Source organism: Macrotis lagotis, chromosome 7 (genome assembly GCF_037893015.1).
Source record: "Macrotis lagotis isolate mMagLag1 chromosome 7, bilby.v1.9.chrom.fasta, whole genome shotgun sequence".
Taxonomy (NCBI): Eukaryota; Metazoa; Chordata; class Mammalia; order Peramelemorphia; family Peramelidae; genus Macrotis; species Macrotis lagotis.
The window spans coordinates 12785384-12805162 of record NC_133664.1 but is presented as its reverse complement, the minus strand read 5'-3'; the positions used below and the strand labels follow the sequence as shown (position 1 = coordinate 12805162).

Genomic DNA, 19779 nt, shown 5'->3' with positions numbered 1-19779 from the left:
GCTGGAGGTTGTCACTCCAAATCTGGTATTCCTGCTAGACCCTGGAGAGAGAGAAGTGAGGGGCTCTCTAGATTTGTTTCCTTCTCCCCAGGTCTGGAATGGCTTTCTTAGGAGACCTTGGTCACTCAACTCCTGTCTCCACACCCTTTCTAGAATGTTCGCCTTGTCTAGCCTTTTGACTCACAGGTGAGGAAACTGAGGCACCAGGTGATATTCCCCAGAAATTCTTGACTTGATACCTGTCCATCAGGGGCCAGGATTCCAATCTGCTGCTTCTCAGGTCTGATGCCATCTCCGTCCACCAGGGGGTGGCCTTGGGCCAGAGAATAAGCTGGGATCCCTGAGAAAGCTGTCCTACCCTGGCCTGGAAAACCTCCAGATGAGAGATGCCCCAGGGCTGGTCTCCCTGGGCGGACCTGCAGCCAGAACCCTAAGCTCTCCATCCTCCTACCTGTAAAGTGACCCTAAAGAAACCTCCCCCCCCCCCAAACCAGCTTGGGGAGAGGGGAGATGGTCAGGTCACTGGCCCTGGGGCCTGGAGGATCTCTACCGTAAAATGCTAAATTTCTAATCCTCTGCTTTCTTCTGGCTCAGAGTCAGATTCTTAACCCTGGGCCTTTCCAGAATAAAGCCTCTAAAGACGTAAAATACAGAAAATTCCTAAGGAAAACCTCATTCTGAAACAGGTTACTATTTCATTACCCAATTTCCCTCCCCTCAGGCTGAGGACTTTCCTCTAGGTTGCTGCTTAGAGGAAGGATGGAATCATCACAGGTGCATTAGATTTTGGGGTCTTGGCCTGTGACTTCATTGTCCTCAAAGCCAACAGTGGGTAGGGGTCTCCCTGATTCTCAGGCTTCTCATCAAGGGATGGATGGAGTAGTTGGCCCTCCTTGGTTATAGACCCTAGGCAGATTTAAGGGTAGATGGGCCAGGGTCCACATGCAGTCCACTCTGGAGACCAAGGGGTGTAGTGGAAAGATTGCCAGGGTCAGGATTTGTGTTCAAATTCAGGTTTTAGCACTAAGCCATCTTGGAGATGTAAGTCACTTGCTTTCTACAGGCCTCAGTTAACTCATCTGAAAGTGGGGAGGTGGCCTGAGAGGCCCCTCTGGCACCTGCTGTTGAGCACTGCTAGTGAGGCTCTTACCTTCCAAGAAGAGCCCGTGGATGTAGGCGCCTTCCCTCGGGGGGTGGCCATAATCCTCTTTGGCCTTTTTGGTCACGTCAACGGTCAGACACATCTTATCCAAAGGCCACTCGTTCTTCCGAGCCATGCTTTGCATGACAGCTACCAGAGAGGAAAACGCAGTGGGTGAGAAAGATCTCAGGAATCTGGGAGGGAGGAACCGGGAAAGCCTGAGGCCCCTACCTGTCAGGAAGGACTGGGGGTTAAAGAAGCCTGAGAGCCACACTACGGCCGGCAGGACCAGGTCTTGAGTCCAGGTGTCCAGCTCTCGGCATCTCAAGAGGAGGTCGTTGAACCTGGGGAGAGAGAAGAGGAGAAAGGTCAAGGAGCCTCCCCTGGGGAGCTGGAGAAGAGGGGGAGATTCCTGCTGACCTGGGCCTTAAGGTTAACTAACCCATTGGGAATAAAGGCTGCTAGTTCCTCCTGAGACCCTGTCTGTAATTCCAGGAATCTGGAATTGTAGAAATCTCCCAAATTGTCTTATTGACCCCCAAGACACAGCATGGACCCTGATCAGCCCATCCTGTCACAAGTGGGTAGAAGTACTGAGATTTGGGTTCAATAAAAAGACAAAATATGAGTGAATTGGCATGAGGCTGATGACAGATGACAAAGTCCATCACCAAATATAACCTTATCCTGATGAACACACCTTTGGCTTACTCGGTGAGTTTGCCTCCCAAGTGTGGCTATAGTATTCCCACCACATTTCCAAGATCACAACCTTTTATTTTAAAAAATTGTTAAACTAGTAATTAGGGTCAAAGTTCTTTGCTAAGGTTGATGGGCATCTATGGTGTTTACTTTTCCTGGGACTTTGGGCAGGTCAACTTGGTGGCTTTTGGGTTCTTAGGTGGGACCTTGGGGTCAGCCTGCATCTTGCCAGGTCTGAGTTTCCTCTTCAGTTAAAAAAGCCAGGGTTGACTAGACCCCCACAGAGGCCTCTTAAAGTACCCCTATGACCCCAGGACCTGACCCTTTTATATACCCATTTCTGCTTCAGCCTGTTCCAGTTTACAAGGGGAGGGTGTCCCCAAAGTCTGGCTCAGTTGAACGCTTTAATAGCTTAAAAGAAGAAAAAGGAACTTGAATTGTAGACTTTTTAGAGCTGCACCAAGACTTTTAGGACACACTTTCCATACCTGACTACTTGTAGATAAGCCTCAATGGACAAAAATAGAAGTCATCAAAACTAATGGGGTCACTAAAGAGATCTCCTTCCCTGAGTGTTAGAAATGTTGCTATCCCCATTTTACAGTGGAACAAACAGGCTATGAAAGGTGAATACAGTCTTGTTAGAGGCAGACCAGGGTTTGAATTCACTGCCTCTGAACCTCAGTTTCCCCATCTGTAAATGGGGGATAAAATCTTCAGTACTCTCATCACTGGGAGGTGGTGAGATCATAGAATATAAAAAGAGGGGAAGGCAGCAGCCACTCAATCTGACATGAGGCCCAAGGAGCTCCCAATGATGGACGTAAAAATAGTATAAATGTGAGGAATTAACATCCCCATGGAAGGATCACAAGGTATTATGGCCTTTAGAAAAATTGGACCAACCTGCAAGACAGAAAAGCTCTTGGTCAAAGGGGCTACAATTCCAGGGGTTAGGGTTGGGCTTTAGGGTCTTGGAGATCAAAACTTGCCCCTCTGCCCTCATTTTATAACTGAAGAAACCCAGGACAGGAAAGCAGTCACCCAAGGTGACCCCACCAAGGCAGGCGACTAGATTCAAACTCAGTTCCTGACACTGTGCTCAAGGTGTCACATCAGTAGAAGGAAACTTAGATAAGGAATGAGAAGATCTGAGTTCAATTCCTCCCTCTGCCATTAAACTCCCTGGGTAGCTTTGGGTAAGTCCTGTTTCCTCATCTTAAGAGAGGGTTGGATGAGGTGGCCTCCAAAGTCCACATGGACAGATCCAGGCTGGGGGGGTTCAGAAGAGAGACATCAGAATGTCCAAGCATCTCTTGCTTTGGTCAGTCATGCAGATTAGACTAAGCTGGACCCAAAGGGAAGCCATCATGGTGGTTCAACACTTCCCTCTCAAATTTAATCCACCAGTGTATCCTATTTGTTTTATTCTTTAAAATTGTTTTAATAAGCATTGACTATCTCTTCCTTCCCCATTGACAACTGAATTGTCTTTTACAAACAAAAAACAACACAACACATCCACAAAGCCCTACAAAACAAACTCCCCCATTGGTCATGTCCAAAAAGGAAGGCTTTGGTTAGCATTTCTGTAATTCTCAACGGACAGGAAGGGGATTCCAAGTTCAGTGGGCAACATTGGCAGACCCCCAGTCACTTACCACTGGGCCAGACCGTAGGTGGAGGGATAGGCCAGCCGGAGCCAGGTGTCCGGCACGGTGTCATAATTCAGTGCGGTCTGTTGGGCTTCCATGTCAGGTGACAGCACAAGCTCACCCTGTGGTGGAGGGAGAGAGGGCAGTAGCCTGGTGAGGGGGCCGGAGATGGCCAGGCCCACCCTGACCGGGTCCTTTCCACCTACCTTTAGACCGAGGTCCAGCTGCTGCAGTGACCCGCGGATCTCTCTTAGGAGCAGGTTCATCCGCTCACACTCTTGGAAACACACGAGGATATAGGGGCTACGCAGGGGGGTTTTGTGCATGATCTCCCCCATGTCAAACTCTTCAGGAAGCTTCTCCAAGATGTCGTCCAGAATGTTCTTTACCTTAAATCAGAAACATGAAGAGTTCCTGAGCACTGATCTTTGCCAAGTTTGAGGCCATGTCGGGGTTAGTGAGTGATGGGTGCTGAGGTAGGAAAGTCTGGGTTCAAATCTTCCCTTTGATACTTCCTAGGAAGGCCTTTCCCCATAGAGGTCGTCAGTCATCCAATGGTTTGGGAAATTCTAGTTGAACCTCACCTTTGGTTATTTCTGTGATCTCCTGTGGAGTTTCTCATCAGAAAATGGTGGGCCTGGCACGCCTGGGTCTTGAGGAAACTGGCTCACTTTGGGGGACTTTCCAATAAACCATTATGAACAGTACTTCTCCTTAGTGGCCTGTTTAAGCCTTTCATCCTCCCTACCTCAATGTTCAGTTGTGGGCAAAGCCCTGGGCACTCACCCTACCAAAGCCCGGGCCGTAACATCTGAAGGCTGGAAGACAACGATGGTGACAAGGTTAGCATGTCCTCAGCCATCCAGAGGGGCCGTGAGCCATTCTCCCCATTTCCCCTTCAGACAATCTCACTCTATGAGAGATCAGGAAGATGCTGAGGAGCAGTTTCCTAAACATGCTGTGCATTTACCTACTTGTTAATAATTATTCATTATTAATAATTATTTACCTACTTCTTTGGTGGTTTCAGTCATGTCCAACCCTCCATGAACCATGTGGGGTTTTCTTGGCAGCAATACTGGAGAGGTTTTAGCCACTGGTTCAGTGACTTATCCAGGGTTGTCTTAGGACCTGGTGCTTTCTGCCCTAGTTACCTGTTTGACTAATAATGTATTTAGTCCTATATAACCAAGTTAGAGGCAGCTAGGTGGTGCAGTGGAGAGAGCACTGGCTTTGGAGTCAGGAGGATGTGAGTTTGAATCCAGCTGTGTGACCCTGGGCAAGTCATTTAACCCCTATTTGCCTCACATCCAGGGCCATCTCTAGTCATCCTAATTCCTATCTGGCCACTGAACCCAGATGGCTCTGGAGGAGAAGGGGAGGCTGGGGACTCAGCACAGCTCCCCTCACTCAAATCTAATGTGCTTGTCATGGCATCACCTCCCTGATGTCATGGTCTCCTTCAAAAATGAAGGACAACCATAATAATAATAATAATAATGATAATAACCAAGTTAACAAAGAGCAGAAGTTTTATTTAGGCCAATTTCAGCTTAGTATTTGGGAAAAACTTCCCAGCAAAGAAGGCTGGACGCTCTGAGCTAGGGATTGGATTTCTGTTTGAGGATGGATTGAACTAGGCTTCAGAGGGTCACAGACTTCGAGATCTGGAATTGGAAAGGGCCCAAGAGGTCCCAGCCACTTCATTTTACAAATGAGTAATCTGAGGCCCAGAAAAGAGAAGGATCAGGCGAAAACCCTCACGGATAGAAGTGGGATTCGAACCCTGGACCTCTGTTGTGACCATTGCTTCCTTTTTCAGATGGCTACCCACCATTTGGTGTGATTTAGTAAGGCTTCTACTAAGGAGAGGGACGAGGGTTTTGCCCATAAGAACTGAACACTGAGTTAGCAACAATAATCTGGCACGCGAAGCTCTTTCCAATAAATAATAATACTAATAATAATAAATGATCGACTAAGAGTTTAAGATTTGTAAAACCCTGCAAAAATGATCATAAATTCAAATTTAAATAACAGCTTAAAAATGATTGATTCTCGTAACAAGGAACTGCTATCCTCATCTGAAGGAAATTGAGATGGAGCTGTTATTTGCCTGGGCATACAAAAAGTAAACATCTGATGCAGGATTTGAACTCATGCCTTCCTGACTCCAAGGTCACTTTATTTACTGCCCCATCCCTGTAGTTGGTCCCCCAGATGATAGCCCATTGGTTAGACAGGGCAGTAATTTGGTTAGGGGAAGATGAATCCATTAAAATTTACCAGGTCCTCCTCAAGAGTAGGACAAATTACATTGGAGGTTTCTGTCTCCCAAAGCCAGGCTGAAGGAGGCAGGGTAAGGCCGGCCAGTAGGGTCAAGACAAGCTGTACCTTCTCCTCCATGGATTGGACCAGCTCTTCATTGGCCAGAAGATTCCGGGGCTGCATCTCCAACAGGACTCTGAAGAGGGTGTTGGATGTAACGGTCAGGAACCCAATTTCGGCGTTGGGATGGAGGCCGTAGAGGACCGGGCTTTCGGGAGGAAGCATTTCTTCTATGTACTGGTGATAGCCCATGTAGTCCAGAGTGAGCGGAGCTGGGAAACCCGGGGCCAGCAGGAGCTCCCCTTCGAACTTCAACCACGGGAGGAAAGGGGGTTATTCCAATCTCAAGTAGTCTTGGCCCTCCCTCCTTCCCTAGTCCAATCTGATTCCTGCCTGGGGGCTGGCGTGGGGGGGAGAGGGGTAATGAGCCCAGGCTCTCACTCCTTTGATACATCCAATCCAGGTAGCACAGTAGAGGCATGGGACCCAGACTTGAGAGATCCCAGTCTGAATCCTGCTTCAGACACTCACTAGCCAGGTGACCCTGAGCAAGTCACTGTAAATTAAGCAAATACGCATAATATAGCCCCCATCTCCCAGGGCTGTTGCGAGAACGAGATGGATAATAATTATATCAAAAAACCAAACCAGAAATGCCAGTCATTACTGTTAGTATTAATTATTGTTAACAATAGGAATAACAACCAATTGCTAGGTCCGAACGAGTCTTTGTTCCTATCATCTCCGATTTTTATTTCCCCACCTCAAGTCTTTCCCTTCCAGAGCAGCTTTCTAAAGCCCAGATCTGACCCTGTCGCCTTCAGCTCCTCAAACTTCAGTGGCTCCTCCCTCTTTACCTCTATGATTAGATAAAACCCCTCAGTCAATGATAATAATCATAGGAACATAGCAACAGGATGGAAGGAACAAGCTTGGGGGGGGATCCTTACCAATTTAAAATAAGAAAATTTTAAATTAAATAGAAATCAAATATTAGTAATTCACGTGGATGTGGCACTTGGAGTTGCAAAGTGCCCAACATACTTCATTTAATTCCGATAGGGATATTTGTAGTTAGCATTTATTTCCTTTTATCCTCACCACAACTCTGGGAAGTGGGAGCTCCCATTATCTGCATTTTACCGATGAGATGAGGGAGGGAGAGACTTGTCAGTAGGCGAGGTTAGATCCACATTCAGCTCTTCCTGATGCCAGGTCCAGTGCTCTGGCCATGGGGGCAGCAGATGCTTCTGAGAGCCCAGTCCCTAGGGCAGGCACAGTGGCAGAGCCTGCTTCCAGCAATGGGTGAAGGACGGGCACCTTCCCCCCCCTGCTTCTGGCTCCCCTCAGGTTGACTCCTGTTAGCCTATTTCTTGGGAATGAGACTTTTTAAAAAATTGACTTGAGCTCGAACATAGAAAAGGGCTGAATGGATGGACAAACTCTTCTCTGGAGACTTTCAGTAAGAAGAAGAAATGATGAGGCCCTCTGCCCATTGCCCAGGGGAACCAGCATTCCCCACGTGGGCATCACGTGGCCTTGAGGGCATCCCTCTCCTTTGTCTTGTTGTGGCTGTTCTTTCCTGATTTGTGATGAATGAGGATCAGAGATGAAAGGACCAGGGTATGGCCTTGTGAGCTCTAACAGGTCAGAGGCCGACAAAGGTCCCTCCAGTAGCTGAATCTCATGAATAACTGTTCCCAAGTCACCACTTGACCACTCAGTCTAAAAGGGAATCGACCCTGCAACTGAGACATCGTGTCCTACAAGTTGGCTCTCCCACACTCAGCAGTGACCTCTAGATGGACTCCACGAAGACAGAAAAGCAATCCCCATATAGGAAAAGCAGAATCCCCTCCCCATGTTTTAGGGGCCTGGAGTAATTCCTTAAGTTTGATTCTACTTTCTCTGGACCATGTGGGTGTCTGGGGGGGGGCTATGTCCCTGCTTTAGGGTGATGTTATTACTTTGTCCTTGCTACACCTTTTTAGAAAAATAAATACCCTTTGTAAAAGCTATTTGATGTTAACTGGTTGATTGATATATTGGACTTGGGAGATTCCACTAGCTGGGTGACCCTGAGCAATCACCCATTTACCTAAATGGTATCTAGTTAATGATACTGGGGGAACACACTTAGATAGGGACTCTTCAGCCAAAGTAGTAGAAAAAATCATTTGCACATCTTCTGCATTCCTTTTCATTTTGGAGGAGTGGTGACCTCTGGGTAGTCAACCTGAGTCCAGTGGGAATTGGGAGAGAGGGAGACCCAGAGCTTCACACAGAAAGACTAGTTTAAGAAAAGTTAAAATTTGAAATCCCACCAGACTTTTAAAGCAATAACAGTTGAAGTTTTAAGGGAAAAACCCCCCAAAAAACAAAAGATAAGTTTAAACATCACTCTCAATGCTGCTAAGTTTGTAATATATGCTATAAAATAAGTAACAAAATCGAAGATTGAATTCTCAATTTCGGAGTGCTCTATCAGATAATTTCCAAATTAAATACGCAAAGATCTAGTTTCAATATAAACTGTGGGAGACTCAAATCTACATGATTTTGTTTCATTTAGAAAGCTTATTAAGCATGATGATATTAATTTCAAGAAGTTATTAACGGGGAATTCTTAACTCAAAAGGTTGGATAATTATCAAAGGCCCCTAAATTGCCCTTAATTCAAACTCCACCCATTAGAATTTATAATTATTTGAAGTTTCATAGGTTTGACTTTCCTAAGAAAATCAATTCGTCTTATGTCATAATATTAAATTGTGCTAAAAAGGTCACAGTCTATAAAGCTTGAAATATGAAACTGACCTTTCTAAGCACTTTTTTATAAGCAAAATTAATAAAAACTAATTACAAATGTATCCTATTAGTGAAAACAAGTTTCTTAGGATTCAGTGCATCAACCACTTCTTAAGTCCTATGCTGAACATTGGATATAAACCATGAAACCCAAACATTTCCTACCTCCAAGGAGATTACCTTCTACTGTCCCTTCTTGTTACAGATGAGGAAAGTGGGCAGTCCATTGTCCATGATTATACACAGGGATTAGGGGATGATGATGATGTTTGTCCATGATGTTGGAGAGGAGAAGCCACGATAAGCAAGTAAATTGGACCCGAGTGAGGGGGGCTGTGCCAAGTCACCAGCCTCACCTTCTCCTCCAGAGCCATCTAGGTCCAGTGGCCAGATATGTGTCAGGACGACCGGATGGGAGGCAGTCAGGGTGTAGTGACTTGCCCAAGGTCATGCAGCTAGTACATCTGAGTCGAGTCTGACCCCTGGGCTGGTGCTCCATCCACTTAATTGTCCCTACTCACAGGGATTAGGGGAAACCTATCTGACGTAGAGGGTAGAGCTTTGAGATTGGATTTAGGAAGGTCCCACCTTTTGCTACTTATCCACAGTGTGAGCCTGGACAACCTCAGTGTTCTCATCTATAAAATGGGATTAATCAAACCCAAAGATACTTGGGACTCAAATGAGAGAATGGATGTACAAACATTCAAGCTCTCTGGAAATGCCAGTTATGATTCTGCCTTTTGTCTTTGACTTTCTAGAGGTCAGAAAGAAGCCTAAACCATTGTTCCTTCCCTCAGAGAATTTTCCATCCATTAGAGGAGGCAAAAATCAGTTTTAGAGAATATGAGGGTTGAAGGGACCTCAGAGGCTGCCAAAGGAATACCCACTGGCATAAGCCCAAGGAAGAAGAAGCCAGCACCCCTTCCTCATAGCAAGCAGGCAGATAAGGAGGGGGCTTGAAACATACAGTAGAGAGGGGCTATTTTGGGAGTCTCGGACTTGTGCAGGGAAGGAGGATGAGCTGAGGTCCATAGGTGGGGGGGAGGGTCTCCAAATCCTTCCTTCTCCTTGTAAGAAAATTAATCCAAATTCTTATCCCTCAAAACCTAAGGTTTTATTTTATTTTTGTCATTCTGGTTGAGCCTTTCCTGAGTACTCAGCATGTTAACAATGTGATTAGTTCCTTGTGAACTTGTGTTGATGCCTGCCTTTCGCCTCCAAGCTCCCTGAGGATCAGCAGATTATAGAGAGGAAGGAGCTTAGGGCTCAGCTCTCCCAGAGCAATGCCTATTCTGATAAAACATGCAAAGTTAATGTTGGGCAAGAGTCAAGATCAAATAAGTTAAGGGGGGAGGAGGGGATGGAGGGGATTTAAAGCTCATACACCAGATCAGAGCTATAGGCAGCTCAGAGTTTTCATTTCATTCATTTCAATCCATCCACCAGCTCTTTTGACCTGCCCACCCATTGTAGGCAAGGCCCCTAGGGTGTTGGTCATTTGGGTTTTTTTCTCTCTCCCTTTTTTAAGATGGACTTGGGATCTCGTGAATATAAGGCATTCCCTCAAGCTTTCCCTGCAAAGGCCATTATTTGGTGAGATAGCATGTCCAGGGTCTCTCTGCTACACCAGCTGTCTTAGACTGTAAGTTCCCTGAGGTCAGGGACCATCTCTTGCCTTTCTTTGGTCCCCAAGGCTTGGCACAGTAATGTTGGCATTCAGTGAATGGCTGCCTCTTTCAAACTGGGGATACGATGAATGAACGGGGATTTATCAGGTGTCTTCTCAGGTTAGGCTCTGTACTAACCTCTCAAAGTGAAGGCTTGCCTTCATACAGCTTACTTTGTTCTAATTGGGAAGTCGGTACCTTGAGGAACATGAGGGATATGAATGTTTTGAAATCCCTGGAAAGCAACACAGAAGCCTGGTCCAATCAGATCTCACCTATCAGAACTTTGGGTCTTGGGGCAATGTCCAGGTTTCAAGGCAAAAGGAAAGAGGAGGTATCCGGCCTGGTTTGGGAATAGTAGCCTGAAGCCTCATGAGGAAGCTGGGGGTCAAAGCCAGCCCCATCCTCACCTCAGACAGAGACACATTATCTGGGCATGGGACACTGGCCTGTGGAGACTCCACCCCAATGAAATCACAGTTACAAACCAGTGGGCCAGACGCTGAGGAAATGAAACCCCCATAGGTGGTCATCCTGTCCTAATGACACCTCCGCGTGTCTAAAAATGGTCGACAAAGCTCAGCCCCCAGGGCAGTAGCTGTGGTGGTGATCCCTGGCAAGTGAAGCGATGCTCTGACAGCATCTACGGTTCCAGCCTGGGGATCGTGGCCGGTTTGGAGGGACCCTTCTTGGGATCTATCTGGAAGGTTGGGCCCTTCCATTTCTAAAGGGCATCCCCACTCCAGTGATGCCCCTTGGGCTCCATCCTCACCACAGCACTGGCAATCACTGGGGTGCCAGTGAAGAGGCATGCAAAGGTTAATGGACCACCTCGTTTGGCAGCAGTAATTCCCTACTTATCACAGGCCAGAGAGGAGGACAAAACAGTCGTGTGAGCTTCTCCCGGGGCCCCTCTGACCTCCACCATCATTTGGAGAAATCAGCCTTGCTGGAGGTCAGACACACAGCCCTGTTTATCCTTCTCGTCTCCATGGTAACCTGCTCCCAGGCCCCTTCCTAAGAGTGATTTCCAATCGAGTTACATTGAAAGTGGCTTTCTGACATGTACAATCCTGTTCATTAGGAGTGAGGAAAGACTAAAAGACTAGGGGCCGGGGGCCGGCCTGTGACAGCCATCAGGAAGGAAGACAATAGCTTTTCTGTATAGCCCCTTCTAAGTGCTATTTAGCGCCATCAATTCTACTGAAGAAAAAATATAAATATATATGTGTGTATGTGTGTGTGTGTGTGCGTGTGCGTATTATAGAGAGTTGAAAATGGTTTCATTCCAAAAGCAGTGGACTCTTTGTATGTGTCATACACATACACACATAGCTCACTATTTTGAAATGAGACCATGAAACTATTTTCATATATTTTAAATTTTCAGATAGTTATTGAATATTTAAATATCGTATTATCTCCGATGATGTTCCTTCAGTCGACTGGAAGTGCCTTGGGGGCAGGTGGTACTTCTGTCTTGTGTTCTCAAGGCCAGCACATAGTAGGGGCTTAAACTATCCTTGGGATTGATTTGTTGTTCTTGAGTGTGACTTGAGGGGGAGTGGAAGTTAGAATGACGACATGCATTTCTAGTAGAACATTTTAGGGAAACTTAGGGAAACTTAGTTTGGCTCAAACGGTAAAAATGGTGCAGCTACTTGTTTTTGGTTTTGAGAGGCAATGGAGTTAAGTGACTTGCTCAAGGTCACACAGCTCAGTCAATATAGCTAGTGCTATACTCACTGCACCACCTAGCTGCCCCAGGGTGCAACTACTTTTAATGCAATTAAAACCTGGAGAATGCTAAATGTTGAATTGATTTATCAAATTGTTCCTAAATTGTAGGAAGCCCTTCCAGGGCTTGGCAGAGGTATAGCATTGTTCAAAGTATGGTCACTCCCTTGGAAGGGTTGTCATAGGGAGGAGGGACCCAACTTGTCCTGGGGATGTCACAGGGGTGTGTGTAGGGGAGCAGTAAAATGGCAGTTTAGTTATAAAGTCAAGTAAAACTTCCTGATAAAGAGAGCTATGCCCAGGGAAGGTGACATGCTCTTCCTCCTTGCCCCCTGAGCCTCTAGCCCTTCATACATGGGTATGAATTCTACAGAAGGTTTTGGAAGTCTCTTCATCACAATTCAATGATTCTCATAGATCTTATTTCATGGGGGGGACCAAATAGAAATACAAATACACATATTTTTACATAATAGGCTCATTAGATAAAACAAAAGATTTTGTGCCAACTGCAAGGGTGGATTGTTCCCCGCCTGGGAGAATCGTGGCGATCTTCCCAGAGGAGCTGCATTGGAGCTGGGGGTACAAGGTTCAAGCAGCTGTCCAACCTGAAGGGCAGGGGCTGTGAAGAGAAGCTTGGAGGCAAAGAGCACAGACCTAACTTTGGGTCTCCCAGAAGGCTCACCTGCCCAGACCCAGAAATGACCATGAAGAATTTTATGAGAGAGACAGAGAGAATGGAATACTCCTTCCTTTCCAAAAATCCATGACTTGGTTTCCGGGCCCTTTGGTCTAGAAGAGAAACCATCATACAAAGAACTATCCCCCCAGTTCCAAGTCAAGCTGATACAAGGCAAAAAAACAACGTGTCTTAGTGCTCAGCGATCTGGCCTCACAGTCAGGGAACTGAGTTCAAATCTAACCTCAGATACCACTTGAATCACTCGCTGTTCAATGAGGATAACACCACCACCTCCCTCCCAGGATTGTTGGTGGATCAAATGAGCCAACTGTAAAGCACAGTGTGTAATAAATCCTTCTTCCTCTCCTCCTCCTCACCCCACTCCCAAACAGATCCAGCGTCCATACAAAGTGGGGCTCCCAGCCAGCCCATGGCAGAATGGGATATACCTTCTCAGGGCAAAACTTCTATCAGTGAGTGCTGGCTACAATGAATCCTGGGTAAGATGGGGAGACCTTGTCTCCAAAAACAATCGAGTCCTGCCTTGGATATATATTTGCTGTGCAAACTGCTCAAAATCTACAAACAATTAAGCTTGGACACGTGGAGGGTGTTTTCCACAACTAGGAACCAATATGCCAGCACTGGGGAGAAAAGCAAGAGAATAAAGGAAAAGACAAAACAAAAACTGAGAAAAGCAAACCTGACCTTAAGGAGCTTATCTTCTACAGAGGAACAGGGCTACAACCTTTCAATGCAGGCATTTCCATGATAAATCAAGAGTGGAGAAATGACTAGTAACTTGAGGGTAGAAAAAAAGTGAAGAAAACCACATCCATTCTGGTGCCATTTATAACTCAAGGTCAATGTGAAATCTTAAGGGAGCCTTACCATGGAGGGGTTTATGAATTCTTCTAAATAGCCCCGACAGAGCTTGCGATCCCAGTCATCTGTGATGTGGCCCCCATACATGATCTCCCCAAAGAGATAACGTAGGTCTTCCCATGGGACCTGGGGCAAGCACAGAAGGCAAAGGTGAGTCCCAGGCAAGGCCATGGGCCTTGAGATAAGATCCCACGATGGGGAAGTATGTTATGTCCTGAGAGAATGAAGGTTTGGAGACCTGCCCAACACAAACAGGGGAGCTGCATGGAAAATGATTTCAAAGTAACCTTGACTTAAAGACAGAAGAAGTAGGAATATGTAAGGCACATACTCGGAACCTGAGGGTCTGGTAGTTGAACAGGTGGTGTGGGGCAGTGGTCTGCCTCAGGCAGAACAACTGGAGATCAGAGTCTGCACCTGATTCTTTTTTAGCTCTGTGACCATGGCTAAGTCCCCTGACCTTTCTCTCTGAGTCTTTATTATAGGCCTTACTATTATAGGGCTCTTGCAAGATGCTTCTGATGGAGGGAATCTCCACTTTCAAGTGTGTCAAGGGAGTCACTGAGGCACTGTAGGGTTAACATTGGCTCTGGTGTCAGAAGACCTGGACTCAAATCTCCCCTCTGATGCATAATTCCTCCTTCACCATGGGTGCCCACTCCCCTCTTCTTCAACCTCAGTTTCTTCCTCCACAAGATGAACTGTCTTCTAAGATCCTGCCAACTTGAGACTGGATGACTTACCAAGCTCACAAAATCCCCGATGTTTTTACTGCTTCTCTCCAAAAAGGATTTGGTTTCTGAAAAGGCTTTTCTCTGACCAAGAGGTCAGTGGTCAGCCTAGGCCTGATTCTGACCAAAGAGACCAGAATCATTCACACTTCTCATTGGAGTTCTATAAGGGAAGAAGCAGGGAATCCATGAACCTAGCCTGGCTTTGGATGAGTCCTCCTTCAGCTGTCTGAGGGGGTAATCAGTGTTGATCCCCTCACTGCAGACTTCCCCATACGATGCCTTCCCCAGAGGCTGCCATTAATGACTGGACTATGTTTTATTCAAAAAATCACAGCATTCCCTCTCTATTTGGCTTAGCGGGATTTGAAGGCTTTCTCCTCTACCCTTTGGCTTCCCTTGGGTTTGCAAAACATGCCAGTTTGCCTTGAAGCTTTACCAGACAGGAGTCTTTCTACCCTTGGGGCCAGTGGAGGCCTCCCAGCTGCTCAAGTAAAAATTTAATTATAGCCTTCCTTTGGTACATGACGTGATGGAGCTGAACGGGCAGAAGCTTTACGACTACTGGCTTCTGGCATGTGCGCTGCAAGCTGCCACCGACTCGAATCCACCGACCTCAAAGGCAGCTTCCTCTTAAGCTGGCTTGCTCCACTTAGTAGTTTTTAGTTGTGTTTGATTTTTTGTAGGTTCTCTTGGCAAACAGACTAGTTTGCCATTGTTTTTCTCCAGATCATTTTACAGATGAGGAAACAGAGGCAAGCAGGGTGAGGTGATTTGTCCAGGATCATGCAGTTACTAAGTTCTGGCCAGAGAAGAATGTAAATAAAAAAAGGGAGCAGCCTAATGAATGAATCTTCCTCATGTGCTGCAGCCTCCCAAGGGAATCACTTTTTTTCTAATTTGAATGGCAAATAAAGTCTTCCTCATCTCAGTTTTCATTCCTAGGATGTATTTTAAGTCACATTGTCTATGATATTGTGACTAGGTTGGAAACCTGGCTCTCACTGTATATGTGGTCATCTGAGGGCCTCCCTGATTATCCTTGGGGAGACAGCCAGTCTCTAAAATTGATGCTTTGTTTTTTATCCTGACAAACTGTCATCTAATCCATCATCATAAGACTGACTTTTTGGACCCTGGTATACGACTTTACATTTATTTCTATTGGATTTCATCTTATGTTTTAGTCTTTCAAAGTCTTTTGGAATCTGTCATCCATTGTGTAAACTGTCTCTCCTGATTTCCTGTGATCTGCAAATCTATTGACCTCCTCTCAAACACAACTTTTGGTCAGACCTTGGTTTTCTTATATGCAAAAGGAGAGAATAGACCCAGTGAGCTCTTAGGTCCCTCCGGGCTCTTGAGCTGTGATCCTCTGATCTAATGTCTGACCTCCAAATGTTGATAATAAACAAGAGATCTGTTCTTTGTAGGACTGTGTTTTTTGCTGGCATTTTTTTCACAGGACTCTGTGCACAGAGGCACATTAAAGGGTCTCTAGTATTTACCTAAATATATATTTTATATTTGCTTTTATGTGCACATCATTCAATTAATCACCAAGTGGCTACTAAACACCAGCTGTATACATGATAAAATTTGTGAAGTAACTTGCAAAGCTTAAGACATTATGTAAATGCTATTTCTTCTTGTTGTTATTAATATGTCAGGTTTTCTTCTAAATGCTAGAGATACAAAGCAAAAATCAAACTCAAAAACTCAAAACAAACAGTTATTTTCTCCATGGAGAGTCATTCTGTTGGGGGACAATATTTAAACAACTAAGTAGAAAGGAGATAGATGACACAGTGCATAGAATGTTGGACTTGGAGCTGAGAAGAGCTGGGTTCCAATTCAACCTCAGATACTTTCTAGCTGTGTGATTCTGGGCCAGCCTCAGTTTTCTGAACTTGACAATGGAGATAATATAGTAGCACCCACCTCCCAGAGTTGCTATGAAGTTCAAATAAAATAAAATAATTTTAGAAAAGCACTTAAGCCAGAGGCTGGTTCATGGTAGTCTGCCTATCTGTCTGTCTCTCTCATCTCTTTGGTATTTTCAAGGCAATGGGGTTAAGTGACTTGCCCAAGGTCACAAAGGTAATTCTTAAGTATCTGAGGCCAGATTTGAACTTATGCTCTCCTGACTCCAGGGCCACCTAGCTGCCCTAACAGTAGTCTCTGTCTCTCTATCTCTCTCTCTCTCTCTTAAGGTTTTTTGCTAGGCAGTGGGGTTAAGTGCCTTGCTCAAGGCCACACAGTCAGGTAATTATTAAGTGTCTAAGGTCACATTTGAACTCATATATTCCTGACTCCAGGGCTGGCGCTCTATCCACTGCACCACCTAGCCACCCCATCCAGATCAGCATCTGGTTGGAAGGGACTAGAGAAGGTCTCTTCTAAGAGGTAAGATTTGGGTTGAGTCTTGAGGAAAACCAGAGGCATCAGGTCATTTCTGGATGATCTGGTTGGGCAGAAAAGGTCTTCTACAGAAGGTAGAACTTGAGCTAAATTTTGACAGAAATCTGTAAAATGTGTGCTCCTTGAGGGCAGGACTGTTTTCCTTTGGGAGGAGTGGTGGGGCTGGTTGTTGTGACCCAGTACAGTGTATTATTGCACATAAAGCATACTAAATAAATGCATTTTTCATGGGGCTAGTCCAACACTCCCATTTCACAGACGAGAAAACAGGCAAGGAAGAGCCAAGTGCTCTCCCTGCACTGGAATTTCTCTACATGTCAGTCACCTCCATATCCAGGGCTCTGACTTTCTTAGCCAAGCTTCCTTGCCCTGACCCGGAAAGCGTGGCGCCATTTTGAAATGAAACCATCTTTTTACCTTCCACTCCAACTCAAGGGGAACGTTCCTGAGAAAGTCATAGCAAGGTGGCCCCGTTAATACATAATAATGACACATGCAGGAAATACACCATTATTCATGCATGTGACGTGCTGTAAATTGCTTCCATCATCGGAACTAATTGGAGTGATTATTAATGCAGGGTTATGGACTGTCAGGATTGCTGTCTGTAATTACATTTGTGCAAATGCTTCATTACCTGCCTAATGAATTTGGCATATATGCACATGTAAACCACTGTTTTTGTTAACATAATGAAGGACATTTTTTTTTGGTTTAGTTGCTTATGTGGAACTGGTCTGACCTAGATTCTGCAGTAAGGCTCTAGAACTGGAGAACCTGGAGAACCTTTGATAAGGTTGGTCTCCCCACCCCCATAGCTCAAAGAAAAGTAATCTGTTTGGTGGATGCCCAATGACAGACAGGGAGCACCCTTGGCTCTTTTCATCCTTCCCCACCTCTTCTCCAGAAGGAATATCGACCAGTCCCTCCTACCGTAGCATTAGCCTCTAAGTAGTTGTAGAGGATGTTGGCGCAGATGTGGAGATCTCCAGGGTTGAAAGGGTAGCTCCTATTCCAGCCCTGGGGTCCAAACTTCAGTCTTCCAGCCACACAGGCATGAAAATAGCACAAGGAGAAGAGGATGCTTTTAAATTCCTGGTCCTTGGAGCATGATTCGAGGGTGTCCTAGCAGAAGAGAAAAGGAAAAGCTGCAGCAGGGACCTGAGAATTTCTCAACCTTGCAGCTAGGATTTGTTTCTGGGCTGGGGTGAAGCCAAGATAAAATTCCAATTCAGATACTTACTCGCTGGGCAAGTTATTGAAACTCTCTCAGGCTCAGTTTCCTTATCTGCAAATTGGGAATCCTCTGTCCCAGGGATGTTGTCAGGATCCCATACTTACACACATACATGTATACATTTATGCACATGGTTTGGCATATTTTAAGATTATAAATATTGTATCTACTCATAGGAAGAGATAAGAAGTTCAATGACAATATTTTCCCTAAACATTTGCCCATGAGTATGTCTGTGTCCATCTGTCTGTGAAGAATGGACCCTTAAATGGGACCAAAATAATATTTTCCCTAAAAGAAATACATATCCTGGGGGTAGTTAGATAGTACAGTGGTTGGAGAATCAGTCCTGGAGTCAGGAGGACCTGAGTATAAATCCAGCCTCAGAAACTTAATAATTACTTAGCTGTGTGACCTTGGGCAAGTTACCTAATCCCATTGCCTTGCAAAAAGCAAAAAAAAAAAAAAAAGAAAAAAACAAAATGCATATCCAACTGTATTCCTTCCAAAGACCCTGGGCAAGTTATTGAAACTCTCTCAGTCTTAGTTTCCTTATTATTTAATATAATTGGGGCTAAATGTAGCTCCTCTGTCCCAGGGATGTTGTCAGGATCCTATACATATATACATGCATGCATTCATTTATGTATATGGCTTGGCATATTTTAAGACTATAAATATGATATCTACTCAAAGGAAGAGATGAGAAGTTCAATGACAAGATTTTTTAAAAGTGTGTCTACCTTGAAATATGGGATATGGAGCAAAGGTTGGAGACCCAAACTGAAAACTCAACTACGGCATCTACTCGGTCCTATGACTCTTGAGCCTCAGGTCTTGATGTGCCAAATGAGGAGGTTGGACAAGATGGCCTCTCTCGTTCTAAATCAAGGTTCTTAAGAAAAGAGGGAGGTATTTGTCTGTGTGAGCCAGGGAATGGATGTAGTTCAAGTTGACTTGAGAAATTATCTGCCTCTGTCGACTCAAATCACCAAGCCTTTATTAAATGCTTCCCATATGCTAAGGAGCTGTGCTGGGGACACAGATCCAAAAATCAGTGTCTGTTTCCAAAGAACTTATATTTTACTGGAGGGAGGCAGGAAGGACAAGCAAGTAAAAAAATAACATTCATCTGGAAGAATAAAAGGTCAAGAATATCAGGGGAATTAATGCAAACAAATGAAGCAAGGTAGCCCAGCCATACCAGATCTCAAACTATATTATAAAGCAATAATTATCAAAATAACCTAGTTCTGGCTAAGAAATAGAGGGGAGGATTAGAGGTACACAAGACACAGTAGTAATGTCCATAGTAATCTAAAATTGGATCAACCCAAAGAATAAAGCTTTTAGGTCAAAAGCAGCTGAAAACTGGAAAAGTTTGGTAGAAATTTTGGATAGATCTACATCTCAACCCAAGGTAAGGTATGTATTTAAACATAAAAAGAGGAAGGCATAAGCAAATTAGGAGAGATTCATGGAAAAGGGAAGAATTTGGGAATGAACAGAGATGGAGAGCATTGTGGAATGTAAAATGATGTTTTTAATGATAATAAATTAAATAGATTTTGCACAAACAAAACCAATGTAACCTAGGGGAAAAAGAAAGGAAAGCAAAAAACAGGGAAAAAAATTTTAGTAGCAAGTTTCTCTCCTAAAGACCTCATTTCTTAAATAATCTCAAAAATCCCAAATGATTCAAATTTGCAATAAGACAAGTCATTCCTGATTTGATAAATGGGCTAAGGATATGAACAGGCAGTTTTCAGATGAAATATTCAA

General features: G+C 44.9%; 1 protein-coding gene across 2 annotated transcripts in view; it reads right to left on the bottom strand.

The window, feature by feature from the left end:
- DNAH11 (dynein axonemal heavy chain 11) overlaps positions 1 to 19779 on the bottom strand; it is a 309681-nt gene that overhangs the window by 1491 nt on the left and 288411 nt on the right. For both annotated transcript variants that reach the window (XM_074195450.1, XM_074195451.1), the window contains 7 exons: positions 17694 to 17885; positions 13615 to 13734; positions 5893 to 6135; positions 3705 to 3887; positions 3505 to 3620; positions 1373 to 1485; positions 1151 to 1291 (listed from right to left, as the gene is read on the bottom strand). In XM_074195450.1, the coding sequence (XP_074051551.1) occupies positions 1151 to 1291; positions 1373 to 1485; positions 3505 to 3620; positions 3705 to 3887; positions 5893 to 6135; positions 13615 to 13734; positions 17694 to 17885 (1108 nt within the window). The remainder of the gene's footprint in view (positions 1 to 1150; positions 1292 to 1372; positions 1486 to 3504; positions 3621 to 3704; positions 3888 to 5892; positions 6136 to 13614; positions 13735 to 17693; positions 17886 to 19779) is intronic.